Raw genomic sequence first — 24,963 nt, 5'->3', positions numbered from 1 at the left:
GTAAGGCACTCTGCATTTGGGGCTTCCAGAATACCTCAGCTGGCTTCCTTTTATATGCAGGATAGATAACATGACAAAATATACAAAAGGCTCCAAGATATGGACACTGTTATGATGGATATGAGTCCCTCCCTGATGAGTTTGACATCACAGTTTGTTTTTTCTGGGGGTTCGTCCCATCATAGCTTCCCACCTTATGTTAGAGCACATTAATGGTGGCACCCATATATCCCCTTCCCTATGACTTCCCACATACCAATCAACCACTAACCATATTCCCCCTTCCTCTTCTACACCCCAACTTCCTTCGTTGTCCTGGCTGGTCAAAAATTTCTATCACAACTGTTTCTGACAGAAATTTAAGGAGCACTGGTGGGGTCGGGGGCGGAGAGGTGCAAAAAAAGTGTCAGCTTTCCACGGAAAATAATTAGTATTTCATTGATAAACTACAGGCCCAAAAGCCAACAAATTTTTGAGGCCAAAACTAATTTTTGTTCATTCTAACGGGCCACTGTGCTTCCTTCAGGGAGCTGTAGTTCAGGTGCCTCATTGCCTCTATTGGCCATGCTCTCCAGCCTGACTACCATAGGATTGGAAGAGATCTGTGGAGGTCATTGCTGAAAGCAGGATCAATACCAACTAAATCATTGCAGACATGGACTTGTCGAGCTGAGACTTAAAGACCTTAGGGGAGAAGATTCTACTGCCTCTCAGGTAACCTCTTCCAGAGCTTCACCACTCATCTAGTGAAATAAGCCCATGATTAACTGTGGCCATGTGACTACCATGGCACATGGCCTCCTCTCACCAGGAGTGGAGACTGTGGTACATTCAGAGGAGAGAAAGGGAAGCTGTGCCCACAGAAGGGAGTAGGTAGGGCATGAGGTACTCAAACTACAGCTGTCATGAGCAGAGTCCGGTGTAAATCACAAATTCATAGACAGCATGGAAATCAAGAAAATGCCTATGAATCCTGACCTTTTAACACTTTTAAAGGAAAATGTCTATAAAAACGATCTTGGACAATTTCAAAACAAATGAATTTTACAAGTAACATTAGTCAATTTTGACTTTCTGACAATTTTAGTCAAAATTGACTGTTACTTGTAAAAATCATTCCACCCTTAAATTTGACTAAATGTACTTGTAAAATTCATTCCATGTAAGTGCCATAAAATTCAGTCCTTTGCCATTTACACTCTTTCAAATTGCCTTTAAAAATCCATGATTAATACAGAGGTCCACTGCTTATAAGACACCACAGCAGCACCTCTGAACCAAAGTATTTTCATTCCTCCACCTCCCCATTCCATCTCCCACTCCCATGCAAAAAAAAAAAAAACATTTTTCATCAGGTGAAAAAAAAAAAGCATCATTTTCCAACCAGCTCTACTTCCCACACCTAAAATTCTCCTGCAGGCTCAATTTGTTCCAGGAAATACTTAAACTAAGTTGAAGAGCAAAAGGAAACCAGTGTGTCTGTTCACATGAATTCAGCAGCATGAATGAAGGTGGCACTATCAGGTCCTAGCTATGGGGCCATGTTTTTTTTTAAAAGAAACCTGATATATTTTCATGGAAATACATGCTCAGCTGTGGCCTTTTTCTGCAAGGGCAATTAATGCCCATGTAAATCAAAGGGCACCAAAAAGGGTAGCGGAAAGATGAGTGTGACTCATACCTGGTGGAGAAGTGGTTGGGGGGGCAGATTTTGAGGCAGGGATGGAGAGGAGGTGGGTTTACTAAACTGGAGCCAACCACGTTAGGCAATCTCTCACTTTTGTTAACAATGAGCCAGGCCAGCAAGGCCACACAAGTATTCATGACATGATCAATCACCAGCATGGTGTACTGTACACTATGCAAAGCCCATTGTCCTTCTTACCTATTGTAGCCATCTCTAAATTCTGGTATGGGCATTCCAGGCTACCTCCTTGCGTTCTTCCAAAAACAGCGGAGTAAATGGCTATGACCATGTTTTTCTTACAGCTCAGCCTCAGCTTGTCATCCTCACAGGCTACTTTACTCTTGTACTCGTCTGAAAAGAAACATGACACCTCATTATTCAGAGTTTGCGAGAGTGAACTGGAGAAAAAGTAAGCTGACCACCAGGAGATTCCTTCCACCTCAAGCATATGTTCGTAGGCACGCAGAGGTCTGTTGGTTGGTGCTCAGATATTGACACGGCCTTAGAGATCAGAAGGATCCACATCCTATGACCATATTTGCTCAGACAATGAAGATAATTTGCATTTTATGTAGCTCTTCCACCTGGAATTATCAGAGCATTTTACAAACATTAATGCATATGGTCTTGTCACACCTGTGAGAGATGCTGTCGGTGAGCAGTATTCCCAACTGACAAATAAGAAAATTAATTCACAGGGGCAGAAAGTCTGCAGCAGGGACAAGGACAGAAGCCAGGTCTTCTGTTCCTGAACCACAAGACCATCTGTCAACCCTCACATGTATGTCCCCACCATTAAAATGGCCTGATTTGGAACTGGACACCCAATGGCAAGCAGTCAACAGTGGCTCTTCTGAGGCTGAACAGGAGCTCTTCCCTAGTGTGTCACAAGGAGCAATGCTGAACTCATATCAGGCAAGTTGCTCTTGCCTGCATACAAACACAAAGCTGCTCTCAACTCTGATTTCAAACAGACAGCCAGACAGCACAGGCTGTTGTCCTGCTCTTGCCAAGCTGCTGCAGCCAGAACAAACCATGCTTTTGTTTTTTTGTTTTTTTTTAAGGCATCATACAGAAGCAAGGGAAGTTCACTCACAGGAGACATGTCCTGAATGTCTCTTTATTATATTGTTATCTGTATGACTGGCATACTCAAAGGCTACAACTTAGACCAGACTCCCACCCTGTTAGGCACTCTACAAACACATAGTAAGGGCCAGTTCCTGTCTTGAGGAGCCTACAGTCTAAATAGACATGAGGGGTAGAGGAGAAAAGAGGTGCCAAGAGGCAAAGTGACATTCCAAAGGTCACACCATCAGTAGGTGGCTGCAGTGGCTTCATATATACATAGGAAAACTACCATAATTGGCCCAAGCTGCACAGGTGGATGGGAATGAAAGTGCCTTACGTTTTCACTCTCTCACGCACCTGCTCAGGGCCATTCACAGTCTGGCCCAAAACCTACCCACACTGTTGCCGGAGGTCTACAACTCAGTCTGAATGCAAGCTTTCCACTGGCGGGTTTTATGTTTCTCTCTGGAAAATTAAATGGGCTTAAATGGCAGAGAAAAGGTGACAGTGACATTCAGCAAATGGCTTACTCGACTCTAACCTCCCAGTCCAGCTATTTGTAGGGTAACTGAGATTTGTAATTATTTAGATATTTGCTAACGATAATATACCCTTTTATTGCTGGTGTGTTTTTAGAAACACCGGATCAAATGTAACTAGAGAGAGAGAGAGACCAGGACAGCAGGAAACAGCTGCAGGCTTTCCTAGACACAGTTCAAAGATCTTTATCTAAGTTGATGGTAACATAGATTGAATAACTGAAGAATAAATGTTTCTAATGGAAAAACTGGCCCTGGCAAACTGTAGAGTAACCAGCAAGTTATTCTGTATTTAGACAATGTGTACAAGGATGTTAAGTAATTGGACTGTGGCAAATTACTCAGAAGGGGGTCAATGGAACATGAACATTTCCACATATGGACAATGATCATTTTATGAGTGATTTTGATTGAGAAGATTAACAAAGTTAATATTAATGTTCTCAGGTTTAAAGATTTTCAGTGCTGAAAGCTCCCGTCTAGATTTAGCACTTACAGGCCGTGTCTACACTAGCCCCAAACTTGGAAATGGCCACGCAAATGGCCATTTCGAAGTTTACTAATGAAGCGCTGAAATGCATATTCAGCGCTTCATTAGCATGCGGGCGGCCGTGGCACTTCGAAATTGACGCGCCTTGCCGCCGCACGGCTCGTCCAGACAGGGCTCCTTTTCGAAAGGACCCCACCTACTTCGAAGTCCCCTTATTCCCGTGAGCTGATGGGAATAAGGGGACTTCGAAGTAGGCGGGGTCCTTTCGAAAAGGAGCCCCGTCTGGACGAGCCACACGGCAGTGAGGCACGTCAATTTCGAAGTGCCGCGGCCACCCGCATGCTAATGAAGCGCTGAATATGCATTTCAGCGCTTCATTAGTAAACTTCGAAATTGACATTTGCGTGGCCATTTCGAAGTTTGGGGCTAGTGTAGACGTAGCCACACTGTGTGATGGGTGGCTCTTAATTCCCGAGGTGTGTTCAGCCTGCAATAATTATCAAAAATGACTTTGTTGAAAAACTTAGCCAATGTTATTGTTTTAAAAAGTAACAAATGACCACATATGAGATGCTGGGAGCAATCTCTGGGGTCAACATTCCATCTAACCTTTTCCACCCACGTATGGATTTATCCATCCATGTGTAGCATACGTTTTTACATGCACTGAGGCATGTGCAAATGTGCACCACCAATAGAAACAAAAAAACCTAACTGTGGGCGCTCTGCTTAAGAGTGGCTGGGCAGCATCTGAATGTCTCGCGGGAGGCTGCACAAGCACAGTTTACAGTGAACACTGCTGGGGGAGCAGGAAATGCCAAGATGATTTTACACTTCAAAGAGCTGAGAAGATGTGGCATCGAACAGCCATATTCATCCCAAAGTTATGAAGCATTCAGATCATAGCTGCTGAGACCTTAGAGACAGAAAAGGCCTAGCCCACCTCCTTGCCATTAGGGGATTATTTCCTACAGAAGACTCACAAGAACACTGTCTTGTCCAGTTTCAGCTGACTGAATTAACAAGATTACTGGCAAGGTGGTACTCCAGACTTCAATTGTTTTCACTCTCTGGATACTTCTCTCCAGCCTAAATTTTCTTTGGTTCAGTTTCATCTCAGATTCTACCACCTTACACAATGAATTCTCCCTATCTTATAGTTTATACCTTCCTACTACTTCTGTTAATTTCACCGTCAGCGCCCCTGCCAGCCTCCCAGTGTCACTGAAACAAGCTGCATGTTTATTTAGTTCTCTTCCCATCTTTCTGTGTGCCTCTCTGCGTGTTTAATTAGGAAGTCCTGACCAATCAGAAGCCGTGGTGTTCTTCCAGCCACTACCCAGGGGAGGTCCCACTGATGTAGCTTCAGCTTGTTTTGACCCTGTGACCTGTGGGAGCACGAGCACCTGGTGGCCGGGCCTCACTCACAAGGCAGAATGACCATACACTCCATCTTGGAACGCTATCATACAACAGCAGGAAGGTCTGAAGTCAGGCCAGGAGAAAGAAATCAGAAAGTTGACAAGTAGTTGGAGAGTCCCCAAAGAGAACATCCTGACAAGCAGATAGTAAGCCCCCAAAGAGAACAGCTGGGGCTACTAGCTGGAAGCCCCCAAAGAGAACATCTTGGTTGTGCAATATCAGAGGGTCTCGGGGGCAGGTTCAGAAAAAGACCAAGGACAAAGGAAATCTTGTAACATGCTCTGACAGGCCGGGAGGATAGAAAGCCCAAATTAGGTAACAAATGCTTTAATTGGCCAGGTATCAAACCCCCAAGTAAGAAACAGTATAAAAGGTGATTTAGCAGGTATAAGGGTGTGGGCTCCAGGACACAAGGCAGAGGCTAGCAACTTCCAGTCCAGACAGCAGACCCCGGCCTGATCACCCGGACGTCACCACCACGAAAGGTCCCAACCAAGCCGTATCTCTGACTTGAAGGGCCACTGTAACGTAGTTGTTGGTGAGATGTGGGAGCATTGGATGTTATGGGTAAGTCACATGTAATCATATACAGCTATATGTAACCTAGTGTTTAGCCTATGCCAAATAAATAACTATATATATATATATATATATATATATATATATATATATATATATATATATAAATAAAACAAGTGTTAAGTAATTGTAGTTACGAATAAATGAATCAGTCACTATCCGTAAATGCCACTAGCTGGACTAGCTGGGGCTGTATAGAGAATTATTGGGACTTAGAACAGCCACAGGGCATTGTGGTGTTCACAGTCGGAGTGTTATTGTTCCTGGTACTCATAATACTGTGGAAACCTAGGTTTTAAAGTAGATACACTGAATCACATATTGCTGCTACACTATATAAGGCTGCTATAAAGGTGGGGTGGTCGGTCCCGGGCCACCCGACTCCCCCCAGCTGTATCACACCCCACGCGCACCCACGGGACCCGGAGTAGGTTGGCACATCGTCATGACCTTCAATTCCCTGGTTCTCATTCTGTAATTGGTTAAATGCAGAGATCTAGGACCCCTGCTCAATCTATGCGGTGAGCTCTTTGTTGTTCTGTGGGCTACAAAAAGCATCTTAGATTTTAAACAAGACCACACTTCACAAACATTGATATATAAAGAAAATTTTAAAAAAATACTTTTTTTTAATTGCATTGACTGATACTTGGCTGCACAAAGTTGCCTATTCAGAAAATCATGTTTGCACTGAAATTAGACACCCATGGTTCACCTGTATCAGCTGACTCAAGCTTGCAGGGCTTGCACCAACTGCCTGTATAAAATGTGTTGTAGACATTTAAGCTCAGACTGCAGCAGCCTGAGCCCTGGGCTCCTCCTAACCAGACGTGCCAAAGGTCACACCATCTCTAGGTGACTGCAGTGGCTTCATATAAACATAGGAAAACTACGGTGATTGGACCAAGCTGCATAGGTAGATGGGGATGAAAGTGCCTTATGTTTTCACTCGCAGGGTCATTCACTATCCGGCCCAAAACCTCCCCACACTGTTGCAGTATGTCTACAACTCAGTCTGAATGCAAGCTTTCCTACTGGCTGGCTTCATCATGTACAGCCCAGAATCCAATCTGATCCTAAACACTGATATCATAATTAAACAGATTCTTAGCCCAGGCTCCACAAATCCATATCCTCTGGCAGGGGCCAGCCATGGGTTTTTAATTGCAATGGAGACATACCCTGCAAATCTTCACATTGCATCTAATAAGTTATCTACTAAGCCAAAATGTTGTCAATTTCAAAAGACTTCCTGCAGATTCAATCACCCATTAGTTGTGGAGGTTTGAAACTCTTCTGGCCAAGTGGAAAGATTGTTCTTTACAGACAACCCTGTCGGATTCCTTTTAAATTATCCCCATGATGTGTACATCCAGTTTGCAGCATTTAAAAGGAGACTTCCCTCCCCTTGTCAGTTTCATTAGACTAAAGCAATTGTCTTTTTATATCATGCTTTGAAAAGGATGACAGTGTTGCAAATTAACTGTTACATTTCATTTTCAAAGCCCAGCTCAGATGCTGGGCTGGATTTTACTGTCAGACAAACAAAGCTATATGGTAATCTATGGGTGAAAAAGACGATGGTATTGAAATGCAGCCACTATATTGTGTGAATTGAGGTTGAATTTAAAACTTGGAACCTGGAACAAATAAATTCTCATCTTAGCTCTTCAACTGACTCATTGGCCTTAATCTTTTCTATCCTACGCTGGTAACTCCACTTAAAATAAACTGGTATAAAACTTAAAAGCAGTCTTGTAGCACTTTAAAGGCTAACAAAATAATTTATTAGGTGATGAGCTTTCTGTCAGTGGTACAAAACTTGTTTGTGTAAACTGAACTCTGTCCTTTAGTTTCCCAATCTGAAAAATATGTATGATCATGTTTACCATACTTTCCCTGCTCACAAAGATGTTAGGAGGAGAAATTAGTAGTAGTAAATCAACCTAATCCAGTTCTGATTTACTCTGTAGCCACTGAGATTGCCTGGGGCATAACTCGACAAAATTGGATGCATCACTTTTATTATGGTTACTATAATTATCGACATATAAAAGTGCAATTTTTATCCATTCTTTACCACTTTAGAAAATCCATTTTAAACAGCGCTATCTAAACAATTCTGCACATCATCTCCTTTAATGGCTTCTTGTGACAAAACCTAGAGCTAGAACCAAGACTATGTTGTCAACTCTTGCAGTTTCATTGTGAGTCTCACACTATTTGATGTCTCATAAAGCGCTAGCTCCTGATGGCAAGTGATTTAGGTGAGCATCTCAGCTTTCATCCAAAATATGAAAACGAGTTTCTAGCCCTCATGTTTGCATAAAAAAAACTTGAAAACTCAAACCAAGTGCACTCTAAAGGTTCAAAACCCAGAAGGCATAATAAAAGCATAAGTAACTTGTTATTTTTAAATGACTCTCGTAATTTTTGGAGCAAAAATTTTGGGATGGTATTTAACAACTGGAGCTGACAGTACAGCAAACTGTCCTGGACCAAAACTGTATCCCAGCACTTTCCAACTCTCTCCTCATTCATTCCAAAAGACATTCATCCACATTGATTGATTTACCTCCATCATCCTCCCTCAATAGTTCTCTCACTCCCCTGTGAAGTGCCATGTTCATCACTTCTCTGCCCAGCTTATTACTTAGTGAAGCACAAATACCTGCTCCATTCCACAGCTCAGTTCTGTAGATCCTCACTTTCACATGAGAAAAGGTTTTCAGAACTGAGACCTAAATAACAAGTATGTCTTTAATGGGAAATGTTCCTTCTCTTTGTTACTCCCCTTTGTATATTTTCAGGGCATCTTGAGCTCTCTGACATTAGAGTACCATTTACAGCTGATACTTGGCTTCCCTAACAGTTTGATGCTGGAGGGAGTTACTTTTAATTCTAAAATATCCTGACACTAGTTTCTCCACATGTTTGTTCTGGTTAATCACGACGAAAAAATTCCTACTCCTCTCAGAGTCAGCAGGCGTTCCTCCCTCACTTTGACTAATTGTAAAAACAAACTTTCCCCCTCACCTCCCCACAACAATCAGTCATTTGTCACCAACGAAATGTCTGCCACAATGCAGCCTCCATCTTCTGTGCATAAAGTTATGACAGTTGTACATAATGCCGAGAGATCTGCCAACTCTCTCAGGTCTATTGTACCTGAGGCCAAAGGTTATGACCTCCCATCTGCTTCAGTAAATACTATTTGCCCATCTGCCTCTAGAAGAAGAAGCATGGAGAGAATGAGTTGTCTTCACGTACTGTAATTCATCAAAGTCCTAAAAAAAAACCACCATGGTTGAAAAGGGATTCTCTGCCACCACTCCCGTTTCAGGGGAGCCCGCAGTTCACAAATGCCAGGGACGACTGGCTGAGTCTAAAAAGTCACAGGTTTATGATTTAAACAGCTCAAGGCAAAAATTGCAAAAGAATGCTGAACTTGCCTTTACAGGTGTTTACGGCTGGGTACCGGGGGCCTGATCCAACTCCCCTTCAAGACAGTGGACGTCCTTCTATTCACATCCATGGAGAAACTCCTTGGGAATCCATAGGATTCCATGGGTGAAGGCAAAAGGGGAATCAGGCCCTTTATTTTTCACTCTCTCTCAGGTCAGACAGGGTTTCTGTGACCATATCCCATGCATACTGTGTACACTGACTGACAATCAGTTCTGCATTCACTGAGAGTGAACTCATGCATTTCACCTAATCCTACTCCTGACAATGGAGTGATTAGTGTGTTTCAGGGATGGGGCTGTTTGACAGTAGCTGAAAATGTCCACACATCAATGGCTTCCATCAGAACTTACTGCATGTACTAAAGTTTCATTCTAAGGCTCAGTCTGATCTCAGGCCCACAGATCTGCTCTCTGACATTTATGAGGTTCTTTTATTTACACCTTTTATTTTGCTCGGTGCCTGAGTTTTATCACTCTTATAAATTTCTACTCCCTGACCAATCAAAACGGTTTTGAAATAGTGCAGATGAGCAGGAATGAGCTGACAAATTCAGGAGGTAAATGGCCTATTTTACATTCACAATAGCAAGGCCAGGAGGACGTGCCACTCTTAACAGCCCACAGGCCACCGTGCTGCTTATAAGGCGAGGGCCACTAATGAGCAATGCAGGGAACAATACAATGAACTTCTGCCACCAATAAAACTGTCTCATGAGGGAGACTAATGCTTTTCTCACAGGGTTGATAGCTCCTGAATTACCAATTTATCCCAGCACTAAAATCAATCACCAGTGTTAGAGGTGACTGGGATTTCTATAGCTCCAAAAGAACTATTATTTCCAAAGCTCTTCCCTCTTCTTCTGCACAGGGTGCAGCAAATCATGTCAACAGTGTGTAAGTATTAAAGATGGGTGTAAATTAACTTGGTCTTCCAGGCAGGGTCCGGAGCTCAGAGGATTTAACTTGCAAAGGCATGATTCTGAACCCAGTGAAGTCAGTGCCAAAGCTCTCACTGGCCTCAAAGGGTCAGGATGAGGTCCCAAGGGAACTGAATGGGTGCATGGTACATTGAATGCATGCCCTGAGGAGGGCCTCCAAAAATCTGTTGCTTTGTTTGTTTGGTAGGGGCAACTGCTTCCCAGAGGAAGGTTGAGGCCTCTTGAAATATGTGGAAGACTGCCCTTTCCTGCAGCCAGAATTACCTAGGCATGGTCCTTTGCACTTCTTTAGCACCTGTACTGGGGCCTCTCACCATGAGGAGGACAGGTCTGCTGTTAGTTCAGCCCCTTAAAAAACCAAGAGATGAAAATACTAATACTGTAATGTTCTAGGCCCAGAGGAACCCAAACGTGCTGCCTCAATAAGTCATGAGATTGTATGATTCAATCCTGGCAGGCGGCATCCTGGCAGGTGGCAGGCATCTCTGGGGAGGGCGCTTGTCATTGATCACCCGGAAATATTGCCTGCAGGAAGCACAAAGGCCCCAGAGATGCTAGCTAACTGGTATGTGATCTGTTGCACATGTATCAAGAGCCACAAACAGTGTTTCAGTCCCCACTGTGACTACCTACAAATATTTGGATAAAGTCTACCGGGCGCACACTTTGGAGTTTGGAGAAAGACGGTCAGAGAGGGAGCTGTGAGCTTTCCCGTGCTGAACGTCATGCTGGAGACCTGCCTGGAGCCCCAGAAATGCCCCAGATTGGCATTTATACTGAATCTTTTCGGAAAAGGAAACGTAAAAGCCTAGGTAACCCCCGGGTGAGTGTGTGTTACAAGTTCCCCCCATGCCAATCCATAGCGGATATAACTGGTTGCAGCCCATGGCTATTGCTGCTTTGTTCTTCGTCTCAGGCTATAAGTAGGTCCTGCTTCTAACTGTGTAAATCTATGATTCAATCCCTGATGTGACAGGCTGCACAGCCTGTGATAATGACTTTTAGTTCTATCTCTATTAATGAATGAATAGCTTGTTTCCTGTTCTCCACAACATCACAGACATTGAGCATCTTTGCCATTTTCCAGTAGTGAGTAGGTGATGGGTGCCATTGACTGCATGTTGTCATAGGCCCAGACTCATCCCACCCGTGATATTAACCCAAGGTACAGTGGAGCTCTGCTCCCATGATCCTTGCAAGAGATTTTCAATCCCGCTTTGCTTTTAGAACAAAGTGTCTGCATGCTGGCTTTGTGTTCTTTCCCTTGAGCACCATTTAAAAATATGCAAGGGTGGAACGTGAAGCAATGGGCCTGCCAGACTGGTAGGTTTGGGACAGATGTGTGCATCCAGCACAGATGTGGGGGAGCCTACCAACCGCTCTCACACCTGCAGCATGAGTCTGCCTTGGATTTCAACACAGCTTTCCTAGGGAGGCAGGCAGGGCACCAGAGCCTTGGCTCTGGCAGGTTCAGGAACTAAAAAGAAATAGTCTAACTTTGCTCTTCTTCAACCAGTAGGAATCACTGCATGGAATTCTTTGGCTTGTGCTATACAGTTAGACTAGATGATCAGTGTGGTCCTTTCTGGCCTTAAACTCTCTAGCTACAGCTACACTAGAGAGTTTTGTGGACAAAATTTCAGAGCGTCCACACTAAAAATGCATTCTGTCAACAGTAAATCGACAGAATGCTGCACTGTTGTTGGCAGCCTTCTGCCTCTCCCCCATGAGGAGGAACACCTTCATCAATAGAATCTGTCCACAAAAAAGCCGTGTGGATGCTTCAGGGGGCCCTCTGTCAACAGACAGGGCTTCCAGGTCACCAGGCAGAATACTCAGCCTATGCACCTTAAATCTGACTCTCTCGAGAGGGTGGCATGATTTAGTGCTTGCAGTCAGAAGCTAGTTCTATTCTTGCATCTGTCTGTGAGGCCGGGGGCAAGTCATTTAACCTCCCTGTGCCTCAGTAAAATGAGGGCACTAATGCCTAGCTGTATCTGGAGTGCATCTTGTGGTTGTACAGATGAAATGTGCTATACAGTGTAAGTTGTTTTTAGTTACTATTCTGAGAGGAGAGACATTCCCAGTGCATTTTACAACTTGGCTTCTGCCTACATCACTTCCTACTCCCCCAGCTTGGCCAGATCTTCCCCCCACCACTGCACTGCAGTTCTTGACCCCTGCTCCAACTCCTGACCTCATGCCTTCTTTGCCTCTGTCTTGGAGAGACAGCTCCCCTTTCTGCCTTCAAATCACTTCTAAAGCACTACCTGCAGCTCACCGTCAGCCAGCAGCAATGTTCTCTTGCCCCTCTTTCTCTCTGCCCCATTGTATTGTACCTGCAATGCCTCCAAACTGCAGGTTCTTTGGGGGAGGGCACCTTCCTTTTTTATTTAGTGTTTTTAGCTGTTGTAAAATGCACCATGGCATTATCACCAGGCCTAAATGATTGTTAGAGACTGACCTGTACCTCACTCCTAATCCTGAACACTCCTGGAAGCCAGACTTGGCTGCTGACCCCTCCATCTGTGATGAGCCAGACCCAGAATGGAGGTCTCAGCATCTCAGTAATGGGGCAAGTTTAGCTGTGGGTCATTCTCCAGACTGGAACAATTGTAGCACAAACCCATCTACAGCTCCTACAAGTGCCGTGTTACAAAGAAGGTTCCACTTCAGTGACAGGTGCTGTGAATGTTATATCGCTGTCTGCTTTACTCATTATGTAAATACCGTGCTCTCTTCCTGCTGGTACTTGCCAGCACTGAGCACTGGCACCTTGGCAGCCCCGGCAATTCTTCGATGAAAGGTGTGTAACAGACTACTGGCCAGAGAGCCTGAGCCAAAGTTCTGCCATGGCAGCCCCACTTTAAGAAGGTAATGGGAGTTGTTTGAGCAAACACAGGACTGAGGGCTGGCAGCTGTGAGCCCCTGAGTAGAGGGGTTATATAAGGCAGCTGGAAGAGTGTAGATGAGGGTATGCAGGAGAGAGAGGGAGGAAGGAGAGGAGCTGAGCCGAGCCGAGCCGAGCCGAGCCGAGCCGAGCCGAGCCAGGGCGTGGAAGGCTCTGCTCCCCAGTAGCTGGGTAACCTGAGGGGTTACTGTGATCAGCTGTATATAGAAGGTCGTGGGACTTTCACACAGAGTAAAAGCACAGGTACCTGGAACTGGAGTGATCTCTGCTTTGTTTGTGGACAGAACAGGGTTCACCAACTGAACTCACAAGAAGATAGATCATCTCTCACCTTATTTTGACTTGTAAGCAGTGCAAAATAAAAATATGACTACAAACCAACAGCAACCAACGCTAGTCCTTGGGACACACACCCCCCATTTCATTACCCTGCAGATAAAGTTTTGAAATCTCTGGGGGTAGCCCAAAATAGGCTCAGTGCATAAAACGGTATTATGAACTGGCCAGATTCCCAGTAGGAATTTGATTACTGACTGAGAAACAATAAAATGGATCAGGTGACCCTAGTTCATCCTGTGAAATTCTAACTGCATGGAAAATGTCTTGGGGGAAATAAGCTCAAGTAACCTAGCAAAGCTGGGTTGTCTTTCAGGAAAATTCCCCTTTGCCTCCACATCTCAGATATTCAACTCTCACACACAAGCCATTTCCTGTCATACCTATGAACAGGGGAATATTCCAACCCACAAATATTCCTTTACAGAGGTGCTTCTGGGGTACCTTCAGAAGTTCAGCACAGTCCACACTCCTCACCAGAACTTTCCGTGACGTTCCCGTTCAGCCTGCTATACCTAATGCCAAACAACACCACTGATGCTGCACAACAGACACTTGTCAGAATAAACGTGCTAATCACTTCTATTGTATACAGAGAAATTTCATCTGTGGAAAAACGTCCTCTCTTCCTCCGCTCTTGTTGGCTGTGAGAATGCCCAAACTGAACTAGTTTACTCTCCGAAAGGTTCAGGATCTGGTTTGTACGAATGGGGCTACAGAAGATAAAGTCATATGACAACATTTTCAAACATGAGCACCTGAAGTTAGGCGCCTAAATGGTGGCCCCTTTTCAGGGACGCTGGGCAGACTCAGCCAGATCCCATCTGGCCATTTGTTCGGGTGCTTAACTTCAGGCACCCACTTGTGAAAGTGTGGGCCACATGGATTGTTGCCACACTGTCAGTTTGGGTTGTCAGTGTTACTAATGGCGTCTGAAGTGCAGACTCGCCTCTGACAGGCATTTGAGCACATCACCCAAACAGGCAGCAAAGAATGGAAACCTCCGTGAGCCACAGTTGGAGCAGCCCGTCCAAGGATACCAATATTACCAGGGCTGCACATAAGCTTAAACGGTCGCAAGAGTTTTCTCTGGCACCTGCAAAAATGATCCTTACTACAGACTACCAAGGAAAAAGGAAAAAGGAAGGAAAAAAGGGAAAAAGAAAAAGGAAAAAATCTAGCAGCTGCACCCAGCAACAGCAGAGCAGAAAGCTCCTCTCTATCTAAATGGTTTACGCAGTGGGGTCAACAGCCACTGTGGGCCCCAGGCCAATGTGTGAGGAGGACGCTCCAAGCCCCGGAAGGGGCAGGGTCTTGAGGGGAAGGGGTGGGGACAGGGCAGTCAGCCCTAAGTGCCACCGAGCTCCCCCCACCTCCATGCCCCACAGCCATGCAGAGCAGAGCACCAGTGGCAACTCAAAGGGGCACAGGACTCCAGCCACCACCAATGCTACTGCAGCGGAAGCCCCAGGCCCTTTTTTGAGCAGTCAGGCCTTGGGGCAACTGCCCCGTTTGCTGCCGCCCCACGTCAGCTAGCCTGAATTTGTGCTACATTGAAAATAAAGGCAGAAGCTATCAAAAATCACTGCAGAAGAGAATTCTAGGAAGCCGCAGTGCAAAGGCGAAAGCCAGGGGTAACTTTGGTCTTACAAATGCAAATAAGAGAGATACTCACTCGGCCTGCACTTGTACCACACGATGAGATACTTGCCGGTTCCGGGGCACGGGTCTAGACCAAACAGCCGGCTACTGACAAGGAACTGGCAGCTTCGTCTGTCCTGGCACTCATCCAGCATTTTCTGCACGGGCACGGACACACATACAAAAACAAACAGAAGCACTTAAGTTCCTATCAGAGCACCTTGAAGGGAGAAAGGCGGTAGAGCAGCAGTGTGATCTGAGCCTCACTGATGCAGCAGGATGCTCTTGCATGGTAGAGTCTGCTGCTCTGCAATGCCCTGGAATTCCAGGGACTCACCCCAGCCTTGTTCAGTGCCCACAGAGAAACACAACCCCACAGTCATGTCCTGCCCAATGCTACAACACTATCCCAGAAATGAACCTGGCTTCAGTAGACAGCAAGTTCTTTGGGCTACAGCTCTCTCTCACAAGGTGGATATAGACAGTGCTTAGCTGAGTGGGGCCCTGACCTCTCTTAGAAGCTGCAGGCACCACTGTAATAGAAAGTAACACAAATTCACCATCACCACTTTACATACCCAAGTTCCCACATAATGGTCTATCCACAAGCATACCAGATAACATAATGCATGGATCAGAGAGTGTGCTAAGTAAGAAAAGGAAATCCAGATATCTGCTTCCTATCAAACATTTGAATTTCAGATTATTTTTCCATGCAATATCCATTCAACTCCTTGCAAACAATTCCCCTAAAATCAGTTGCTCATTCAGGTGACTTATTGTGGGGCTGCTTGTACCTTAGAACTCTCATAATGGCAGGTCAGATCTCCAGCTAGCTTAACGCAGCACAGCTTTGTTTGTGTCAGTGGAGCGACACCAGCTGAGCACCTGGCCTAGTGAGTGCAAACACAGCAGACTGAATGGCAACGAGGCAGTAGGGGATTCCAATGGATGGCACTGATGAAATGCTAGCCAGCAGCCCAAATCAGATCATAAGGCAGACACACTTGGCCCATAGTGCACTCGGGGTGTCCCCAGGTGCTGAGGCCATGGGCAAGGCGGGTGAAGGACACAGTGTTGTAGCACTTCCCTTCCATCTCCCTCAACACCTTCTCCTCCTTCCACAGTCCCAGGAGATCTCTTAATTAGGGCTTTGTTGAGGAGGGAGCCCTTTTCTATCCTTCAGTCTGTGGCTCCTTGGAGACCTCTGAGGGCTCTTGGAGGCCTGGGGCTCCTGCAGCAGGCTGCTGCGGGCCATTGCTCAGTAGCAATGCTCTCAAGGCAGCTGTGAGGGCATGCTCCAAGCAGCTCATACCTTTGCTTCTAGCATGCTCTCAGCTTCCTGCCACAGGGTTTCTGGGTCCATGCAGCTTTAAGAGCAGCCAAATGCACAGATCATAGAGCCCTGCTGCTACGGGCCAGGGAGCCTTTCAAAAGAGTGGGCTGTGGAGGTTCTACACATACCTTCTTTTGAAAGAGAATTTTGAAAGGGGCACTATTCCTAATAGAGGATCAGGGTCCGGATTTCAAAGTCTGAGATGCACTCCTCCAATTTCCTTTTGAAAGAACACATTGTACGTGTAGACACTCCTTAGCTGTGTCTGCACGTGCACGCTACTTCGAAGTAGCGGCACTAACTTCGAAATAGCGCCCGTCGCGGCTACACGCGTCGGGCGCTATTTCGAAGTTAACTTCGACGTTAGGCGGCGAGACGTCGAAGTCGCTAACCCCATGAGGAGATAGGAATAGCGCCCTACTTCGACGTTCAACGTCGAAGTAGGGACAGTGTAGACGATCCGCGTCCCGCAACATTGAAATTGCCGGGTCCTCCATGGCGGCCATCAGCTGGGGGGTTGAGAGACGCTCTCTCCAGCCCCTCAGCTCACTGGTGGCCGCGTGGAGCGGCCCCTTAAAGGTCCCCTCCCCCGCCCTGACTCTGCAGGAAGCTGAGGCAACATGCAGGCTGCAGCCTGCACACGCGGCGAGCCTGCACAGCCATCAGCCACCCACCCAGCGGCGATGGCTAGCCAGGAGCCCCCCCAGCGCCCCCAGGGGCCCCCCCCAAGGGGAGCCAGGGCAGCCAGTCTGGAAAGCGGCAGCGGGGCCCCTCCTGGACGGAGGCCGAGCTGCGGGACCTGCTGGGGCTCTGGAGCGAGGAGGAGGTGCTCCAGGTAATGGGGAGCAAGAGGCGGAACGCGGATGCGTTCGCTCGGCTGGCCAATGGCCTGGCTGCCCGGGGTCACCCTGCCCGCACTCCTGATCATGTGAGGAGTAAGGTCAAGGAGCTGCAGCAGGGTTACGCCCGGGCCCGGGATGCGGCCAGCCGATCTGGGGCTGCCCCCATCACTTGCCCCTTTTACAGGGAGCTCAAGGACATCCTGGGCTCCCGGCACACCTCCTCCCCTCCGGCCACCCTTGACACCTCGGCTGACGAGGCCCAGCAGGCCCTGCAGCCGGAGTCCGCCCCGGAGGCAAGCCCCGCACCCCGGGGGCCCCCCCCGGAGGCCATCCGCGGGACATCGCGGCAGGAGGAGGAGGAGGGGGGGGGGGGCTCCTCCTCCGCAGAATCCAGCCTGCAGATCCTCCTCCTGCCATCCCGGAGCAGCAGCAGGGCCTCCGACCCCCGGGGATCTCCGGACCGTGGGAGCGGACCCACAGGTAGGTACCCCTCTCTGGTGGACACCCCTGGGCTTGAGGGGCGGGGGTAACAGAGATGTGTCCAGGGCCCCCCACACGCTCACATGGCCATGGCCCCAAGGACACCAGGGCCATAGCCCTCACAGCACTGCAGCCATCAGCCCCTGCCCCCCCCCACCCTGCATGACAGTGCCATGCCCCATCCCCAGGCCAGGGGGGAGCGGAACCTCGAGGGGCCCCCGGGCGGAGGGGGTGGGACACCCCACAGCAGCAGCAGCATGTGATGGAGTGCGGGGAGTGCCAAAGGGAGACTCAGGCTACATATGAGCCACAAGAGCCGAAGAGCTCCCAGGGCCAAAGGAGGATCCTGGCGCTACAGCTGGCAGGTGACACCTCTGCCCTGAACAAACAGGAGGGAGGAGCCGAGCTGGCTTGGAATTGGGGGGCGAGGGCGGGGGCCACAGGTAGAGGCTAGGGGAAGGGAGAGCTGGTAGGCAGCCAGCCAGAGGAGGGGGAAAGCTGCATCCCAGAGGGGCCCCCCTTGGGGTCTTCTCCCCACGACGGGTTGGAAGAACTGTCTCTTCCGACAGCTGGTGCTGTCACTCCTGCCAGAAACTGGCCATCTGTGACCTAAGAAACCTCTCCTGCTCTCAGACCCTGCGGGTTGAAGTGAGAGTCGCTCCCACCAGGGGACGGGGTGCAGGGCAGGGGGACCCCTGAACCCCATCCATCACAGCAGCATCTCCCGGGGACGGGGATGGGGAACCTGCAGCACAGGGTGGGGGGGACAGAGGCCACGGCTCGGGGCCCACACTAACGCCTGTCTCCATTCTTCTTTCCCCCCTCCTCTCCTGTGTCCTGCACCTGCACCTGCACCATCCGAAGGACCGGAAGAGAGCGCCGGCGAGGCCTCAGTTGTCCCGGAGAGCCCTCCGGGACCATCGCTCCAGGGCAGCCCCTCGGCCAAGGAACGACCGGCCCCGCAGAGGGCTAGACGGCGGACCCCGCGCCTACTACCGGCGACGGCAACGGACCCCCAGCTGCTGGCCATCCTCCGCCAGCAGCTGGAGGTCTCGGAGCAGCACCTCCAGCTGCAGGAGCGGGCGCTGGCCTGGCGCCAGGAGGCATGGGGGGCCTATATGCAGACATTTAACCGGCTTGTCGACTACCTGGCCCCCCATGCCACGCCGGCCGAGCCATCGCCCGCCCTGCCCGCTCCTGCAGCCCCACCACCAGCTGCTCCGGCCGTCGCCGGGCCGTCCGCCGTCGCCCCACCACCCACCCACGAGGGCCAGAGCGCCGAGGGACCCCTGGAGCCACCTGAGACTCGCCGGCACTGATACCTTCCGGTCCAGCCCGCTCCCACCCAGCCGTGGACCAGACTGCAGGCACGGCGGGGCTCCCAGCCGGGCACGCCCAGTGCTGGGCTATAGGGGCGAGGGGCCCGGGACGTGGCCCCCCCTTGTTGTATATAGTTGGACTCTTTTGTTTTGGTGCCCCCGTTTGCCCCGTCCCCCCCATGTAAATAGTTCTCCCCGTTCTCCTCCCTGGTTTCCTTTTTTGATGGCGCACAGTTGTTTGCTTTGTTGCATTGTTTTATTTGTGCACATATTGCTTTTGTGGAACGTTTGTCCCTACTTTTTGGTTTGTGTTTGACATATATTTATTGACCCAAAAAAAAAAAAGTTTCTGAAAGACAAAAAAAAAGTTTACGTTCAGCCACAAGTTCGTGCTGTCATTTGTCCAGGACAAGTGGTGGGGGGGGCGGTGGGGTGCTCCATGGTGTGGGCGTTGGGGCAGGAGTGTGGGGGAGGAAGGGGCAGGCAGTAGGGGGCCTGGGCAGAGTTCACCCCGCGGCCTGTTGGTCGAAGTGGGCCCGCAGGGCCTCCCGGACCCGGGTCCCCTCTGGGTCCACCTGCCGACTGGGGGCAGCAGGTGGCTGCACGTGTGCCCTGCCGGCCTCTGCGGCCCAGCCCTGCAGACAGGTCTCCCCCTTGCTCTCCACAAGGTTGTGCAGGGCGCAGCAGGCACCCACAATCTGGGGGATGTTGTTGGGGCCCGCATCCAGGCGGGTCAGGAGACATCGCCAGCGTCTCTTGAGGCGGCCAAATGAGCGCTCCACCACCTGGCGCGCACGGTTCAGGCGCTCGTTGAAGCGCTCCTGGCTAGCGGAGAGATGGCCCGTGTAGGGGTGCATGAGCCACGGCTGGAGGGGGTAGGCCGTATCTGCGATGACGCAGAAGGGCATGGTGGTGTCCCCCAGAGGGATCTCCCGCTGGGGGATGTAGGTCCCTGCCTCCAGCCGACGGCACAGGCCCGAGTTCCGAAAAACCCGGGCGTCGTGGGTGCTGCCAGGCCAGCCCACGTAAATGTCCTGGAAACGTCCCTGGCTGTCCACCAAGGCCTGCAGGACGACAGAATGGTAGCCCTTCCGATTGAGGTATCGTCCTCCACTGTGCTGCGGGGCGCGGATGGGGATGTGAGTCCCATCCAGAGCCCCGAAGCAGTTGGGGAAGCCCAGGGTGGCAAAGGCGGCGACAGTGGCATGTGGGTCCCCCAGCCTCACGAGCCTGTGCAGGAGCATGGCGTTGATGGCACGCACGACCTGCAGAGAAAGCACATGGGACAGCCCCAATGAGGGGTGAGCAGGGTGTGCATGGCCCTGCCCTGCCCTGGCCCCCCTGCCCTGGCCTGCCCTGCCCTGCCCTGCCCTGCCCTGCCCTGCCCTGGCCCCCCTGCCCTGCCCTGCCCTGGCCCCCCTGCTCTGCCCTGGCCCCCCTGCCCTGCCCTGGCCTCCCCCTGTGGGTTCTCTTACCTCCATGAAGACAGCCCCGACGGTGGCCTTTCCGACACCAAACTGCTGCCCCACGGATCGGTAGCTGTCCGGAGTGGCCAGCTTCCAGACAGCGATGCCGACCCGTTTCTCCACAGGGAGGGCACGCCGCATGGCAGTGTCCCGGTGACTGAGTGCGGGGGTGAGCCACTGGCACAGCTCCAGGAATGTCTGCCGGGTCATCCTGAAGTTCCTGAGCCAGTGGTCGTCGTCCCACTCCCCAAGCACCAGCCGCTCCCACCAGTCGGTGCTGGTGGGGTAGCTCCACAGCCGCTGGCGTGTGAGGCGGGGGGTGGAGCAGGGTGCTGCAGGGGTAGGGGTTGAGCCCTGCTGCCCTGGGGGCATCTCCTCCCCTGGGGCAAGAAGGTACTCAGCTGCCTCCCACATGGCATGGGCCAGGGCAAGCCCTGCTCCTGCCGGGAGGGCTGGGTGGACCTCTAGCTGCTGCTGCTGCTGCTGCTGCTGCTGCTGCTGCTGCTGGGGGTCCATGACTGCGGCGCCCGGGGTCTGTGTGCCTATGGCTCCTCAGACCGCGTGCTGTGCAGGCTGAGTGTATGTGGGAGGGGCCCTTTAAGGGAGCGGCTAGCTGTTGCCCCGGAAGCGCTAGTCCGCCCGTTGACCCTGTCTGCAGCTGTGCCTGGCATCCCTATTTCGATGTGTGCTACTTTGACGTGTAGACGTTCCCTCGCTGCGCCTATTTCGACGTTGGGCTGAGCAACGTCGAAGTTGAACATCGACGTTGCCGGCCCTGGAGGACGTGTAGACGTTATTCATCGAAATAGCCTATTTCGATGTCGCAACATCGAAATAAGCTATTTCGATGTAGGCTTCACGTGTAGACGTAGCCCTTGAGTTCTTTCAAAAGAGGGCTTGTAATTTCAAAGTTAAATGCACGTGTAGACGCAGCTTAAGTCAAGTCATCATGGAGTACTTTTGAACACCCCACCTTCCATGTGCAACCAGTAGCCACACAATTTCCTGTACACAATGCAGAGGGTTAGGCAATTAATCATCAAGCTAAGTTAATTATGATTGTAGGGGGCATTACATGCCAACAAATGTTCATTATTCCTTCGCCCTGATATACACTAATCTCCGGGCAGTATGTTCCTTTTGTTACTTATGTTTCAGATAAACGACTTTCTCATTCTCTTTGTCCAGCGTGCATAGCTTGAGAGTATGCTACACTATCGTATCATAAGTCAAAGGAGAAATCAATCATGCAATACCAAGACTGCACTGGAATGGTAGGAACAAAGTTAAAATTGTAAAGTAAAGTAAAGTAAAAATGTGCATTCATCATGAAGATGAGCATGAATCTAAATATTGAGCATGAGCATTACTCAGTGAAAACTTTGTAATGTCTAACTGTCCAACTTCAACATTAAGTAGAGCCGGTCAAAAAAGGAGAAATTATTTCATGAAAATATTCAATATTTTGGAGTTTTTTTATGTTGTGTGGTTTAAAATGGAGAATTTTTTATGCAAATTTTATCAAAATTTAGACATTTGCTGTCTAAAACCTGGGCTTTGATCAACAAAAGAATGCTAATAATTGCACAGATAAAATCATCAATAAAAGTCATGGAGCATTTAATAAATCATGCCACAAAACCCCATTCTTAAGTTTAAAAGGCTTTTCATTAAACATGTAGACCTGTTCCTAGGTTTACTTTTGTTTAACTGAAATTTATCATTAACCTCTGTGATAGATGATGGATGAATTTTGTTGGCTGGATGCTATCTTAAAAATGTTGCCTTTTCACATGTGCCACTGAAAATCTTTCCCCTGCTATTCTCTATATTAGCTCTACACTCAGCAGGGCTGACAGTCACCATGGGCCTAGAGGCCAGGTCTTGTGGGGACCAGCTCCACATCCCCAAAAGGGGTGGGGCCTTGGATGGAAGGGATGGGACCAAGGGCAGGACATCCCTTAGAGCTGCCCAAAGCATGGCCCTGGCTTCCGCCAGCCATCGAAAGCCACACAGAGCACTGGAGTGATGCTCCCACAACATTTCAAAGGGGCTTGGAGCTCCCAGGAGCTCTGGGCCATTTTGAAACAGTGGGCCCCTGTGCCTTTGCCTCTTTTACTCCCCGCATCGGCAAGCCTGCCTACACTAGACAAAAAGCTAATATAGACCTCAAAAGTGGTGCTGGCTTTTCAAATAGATCGTAGGTGATCATCTGACACAACAAACTTGTCATGCAACTTTCTTATCAAGAATACAATTTGTTTATTGTTACTAATCTAAGCCTGAATTGCCTTTCAAAGTCATAGATGGCAACAAATAACGATGAGCAAAGAAAGCTCCCTGTTAATTCTCTCATTCTACTTCCTGCTTGATGTTCTCCCACTCACTCTGTGCTGAGAATAACAAATCACTGCTGAGGAGGTGGAAAGGTGCAACAGCTAAATGAGAAAAATACCCTTGAACTGTCTGGACATGTATAGAAAAAAGACTTTACATGCAGAATTAACCATGACTCTGACATAATCATCATGTGGTGGGCCCTCAGCTAGTACAAAATAAAGTCACATTGTATTATAGAAATTTCACTAACAGGGGAGAAGGAATCCTTGTCTGGCACAGAAGGGGAGGCAAGACTTCCTAATTGTCTTGTGCCATTTTACAACCAAGTTGCAGCGGTAAATCAAGCCCCGGGGCTGACAGCCAAAGCCCACAAGGGAAGTCATGGCAGTTTAAATCCATTCCATTCTCTGCTCCATGATTGAGTTGAGAAGCCATGAGATTTAGAGGAGATAAAAAGAAATGAAAGCCAGGTTAATTTAAGCAAAACAAACACTAATCTGACCACTGTGATGTATGCCTCCAATTAATCTTGCTCCAGTGACCCAATTCTTAATGTGAGAGCTGCTGCAATATCAAAATCAGATCTTTCCAGTGGGTGCTGAGAAAATACACGCTTAATAATCAACTTCATTGTTCTCTTTAACAGGCGTAGAGGGGAGGGGTGTTCTCTGTTAAATGAAATAAAAGTTTTAAAAATAAATTCAGTTGGGTCACTGCAAGAAGATGCTTTAAAAACCCACATCCCACATATATGCTCACTTTCTGGTCTCTTTGCAGTTCTCACAAAGAATTACTTAGCCTGCACATCATTCATTTTACATACACCACTACTGAGTTTAACACCTAGGGGCAATATTTCTGCTTTAATACTATTGTAGTCACTGGAGTTCACACACCCAGGATGACATCCTGACCCCACTGAAGTCAACAGTAATATTCTCATGGACTTCAATAGAACCAGCAATTCACCCCCAAACTGTTCTACTTACAATATCCTTCATCAGAGAGGCACAAAGATGACTCTGGAACATGTATCACTCCTGCCAAGTATGAAACAACAAGGAAGACCCATACTAAAGGATGTTTCAACTAGTATGGCACTGAAACTGACAACAAAAGAGTTTCATGCATCCTTAAATTAGAAATATGTCCATTCATCATGAAGATGGGCATAAATCTAAATATTTAGTATGAGCATTTAATAGGCGAAAGCTTATGTTCTCGTATGGATGTAATTCATAGTAAAGTGTAAAAAAAGCCAAAGATGTCCGAGAACTTAAAAATTGCATGGTAACAGGCTGAGAATCCCAGTGATGATTCAAGCACACTACAGTCTGAACAAAAAGAGCTCTCGTACATGCTCGTAGCTGTTGTTTCCATCACTTCACACTGACTCAGCCAATATTCTGGCATCAGAATTACAATTGTGGAATCTTACTATCTAGCTATACAAGTGTGATTGGACCAAATTCAGTCCTGGTGTAAATGGGTGCAACCCCACTGAAGCCACTGGAGTTACAAGTAAGTACACCAACATATTTACCTGTGATCTACCTAGCTAGGTCACAAGATTTGCATTTAAAAGTACAGTAACAAATGGCACAGCCTTTATTCTGTCTATATTACCCATTGGTACAAAGTATGGAGTATCTAGGTTCCCTCTCTTAAAATGTCTGGAGGATCAGTTATTTCATTTTGATTATTCTTACAACTGGGTTTTCATACAATAAATATTGTTGTATATAATCATAATCATAATGTGTTGATTTTGTGTTATTTTATACTTTGTAAAATAACATTGTAATATTTCAAACTGTAACTCAAACAAGTGTTCGAGATTTAAAGGAAAAAAAAATCTGTAAATAATCCTGAACAATGTACATGAAGAAATCATGGGCATTCACAAAGGATCACCCAGACCTTAATGCAAAATTACTTAAGTTCCTGGAGTCAGAGGGTTTTGATAGGAGTTGTGTGCGAAAGCAGAACAAATTCCTGACTGGGGCAGAAAAAGGAGAACTAATCAAGGAAGTACTATCACTGTAGCTTGGACATAAAGGTAATTGTCTGAAGCTGTGTCAAGCAACTGCTATAAATCA

The 24,963-nt window shown here is 48.2% G+C and overlaps 1 protein-coding gene across 4 annotated transcripts in view; it reads right to left on the bottom strand.

The window, feature by feature from the left end:
- The window catches only part of EVA1A (eva-1 homolog A, regulator of programmed cell death), a 307,385-nt gene that overhangs the window by 168,159 nt on the left and 114,263 nt on the right, over positions 1-24,963 (bottom strand). For 3 of the 4 annotated variants that reach the window (XM_074991351.1, XM_074991352.1, XM_074991354.1), the window contains exons 3-4: positions 15,116-15,239; positions 1,886-2,038 (exon numbers count right to left, since the gene is read on the bottom strand). In XM_074991351.1, the coding sequence (XP_074847452.1) occupies positions 1,886-2,038; positions 15,116-15,239 (277 nt within the window). The remainder of the gene's footprint in view (positions 1-1,885; positions 2,039-15,115; positions 15,240-24,963) is intronic. The other variant, XM_074991353.1, reaches the window with a different exon arrangement.

This window comes from Carettochelys insculpta, chromosome 3 (genome assembly GCF_033958435.1).
Source record: "Carettochelys insculpta isolate YL-2023 chromosome 3, ASM3395843v1, whole genome shotgun sequence".
Classification (NCBI taxonomy): domain Eukaryota; kingdom Metazoa; phylum Chordata; order Testudines; family Carettochelyidae; genus Carettochelys; species Carettochelys insculpta.
Note: the sequence above shows the minus strand (reverse complement) of the source record. Positions and strands in the feature narration are given on the sequence as shown.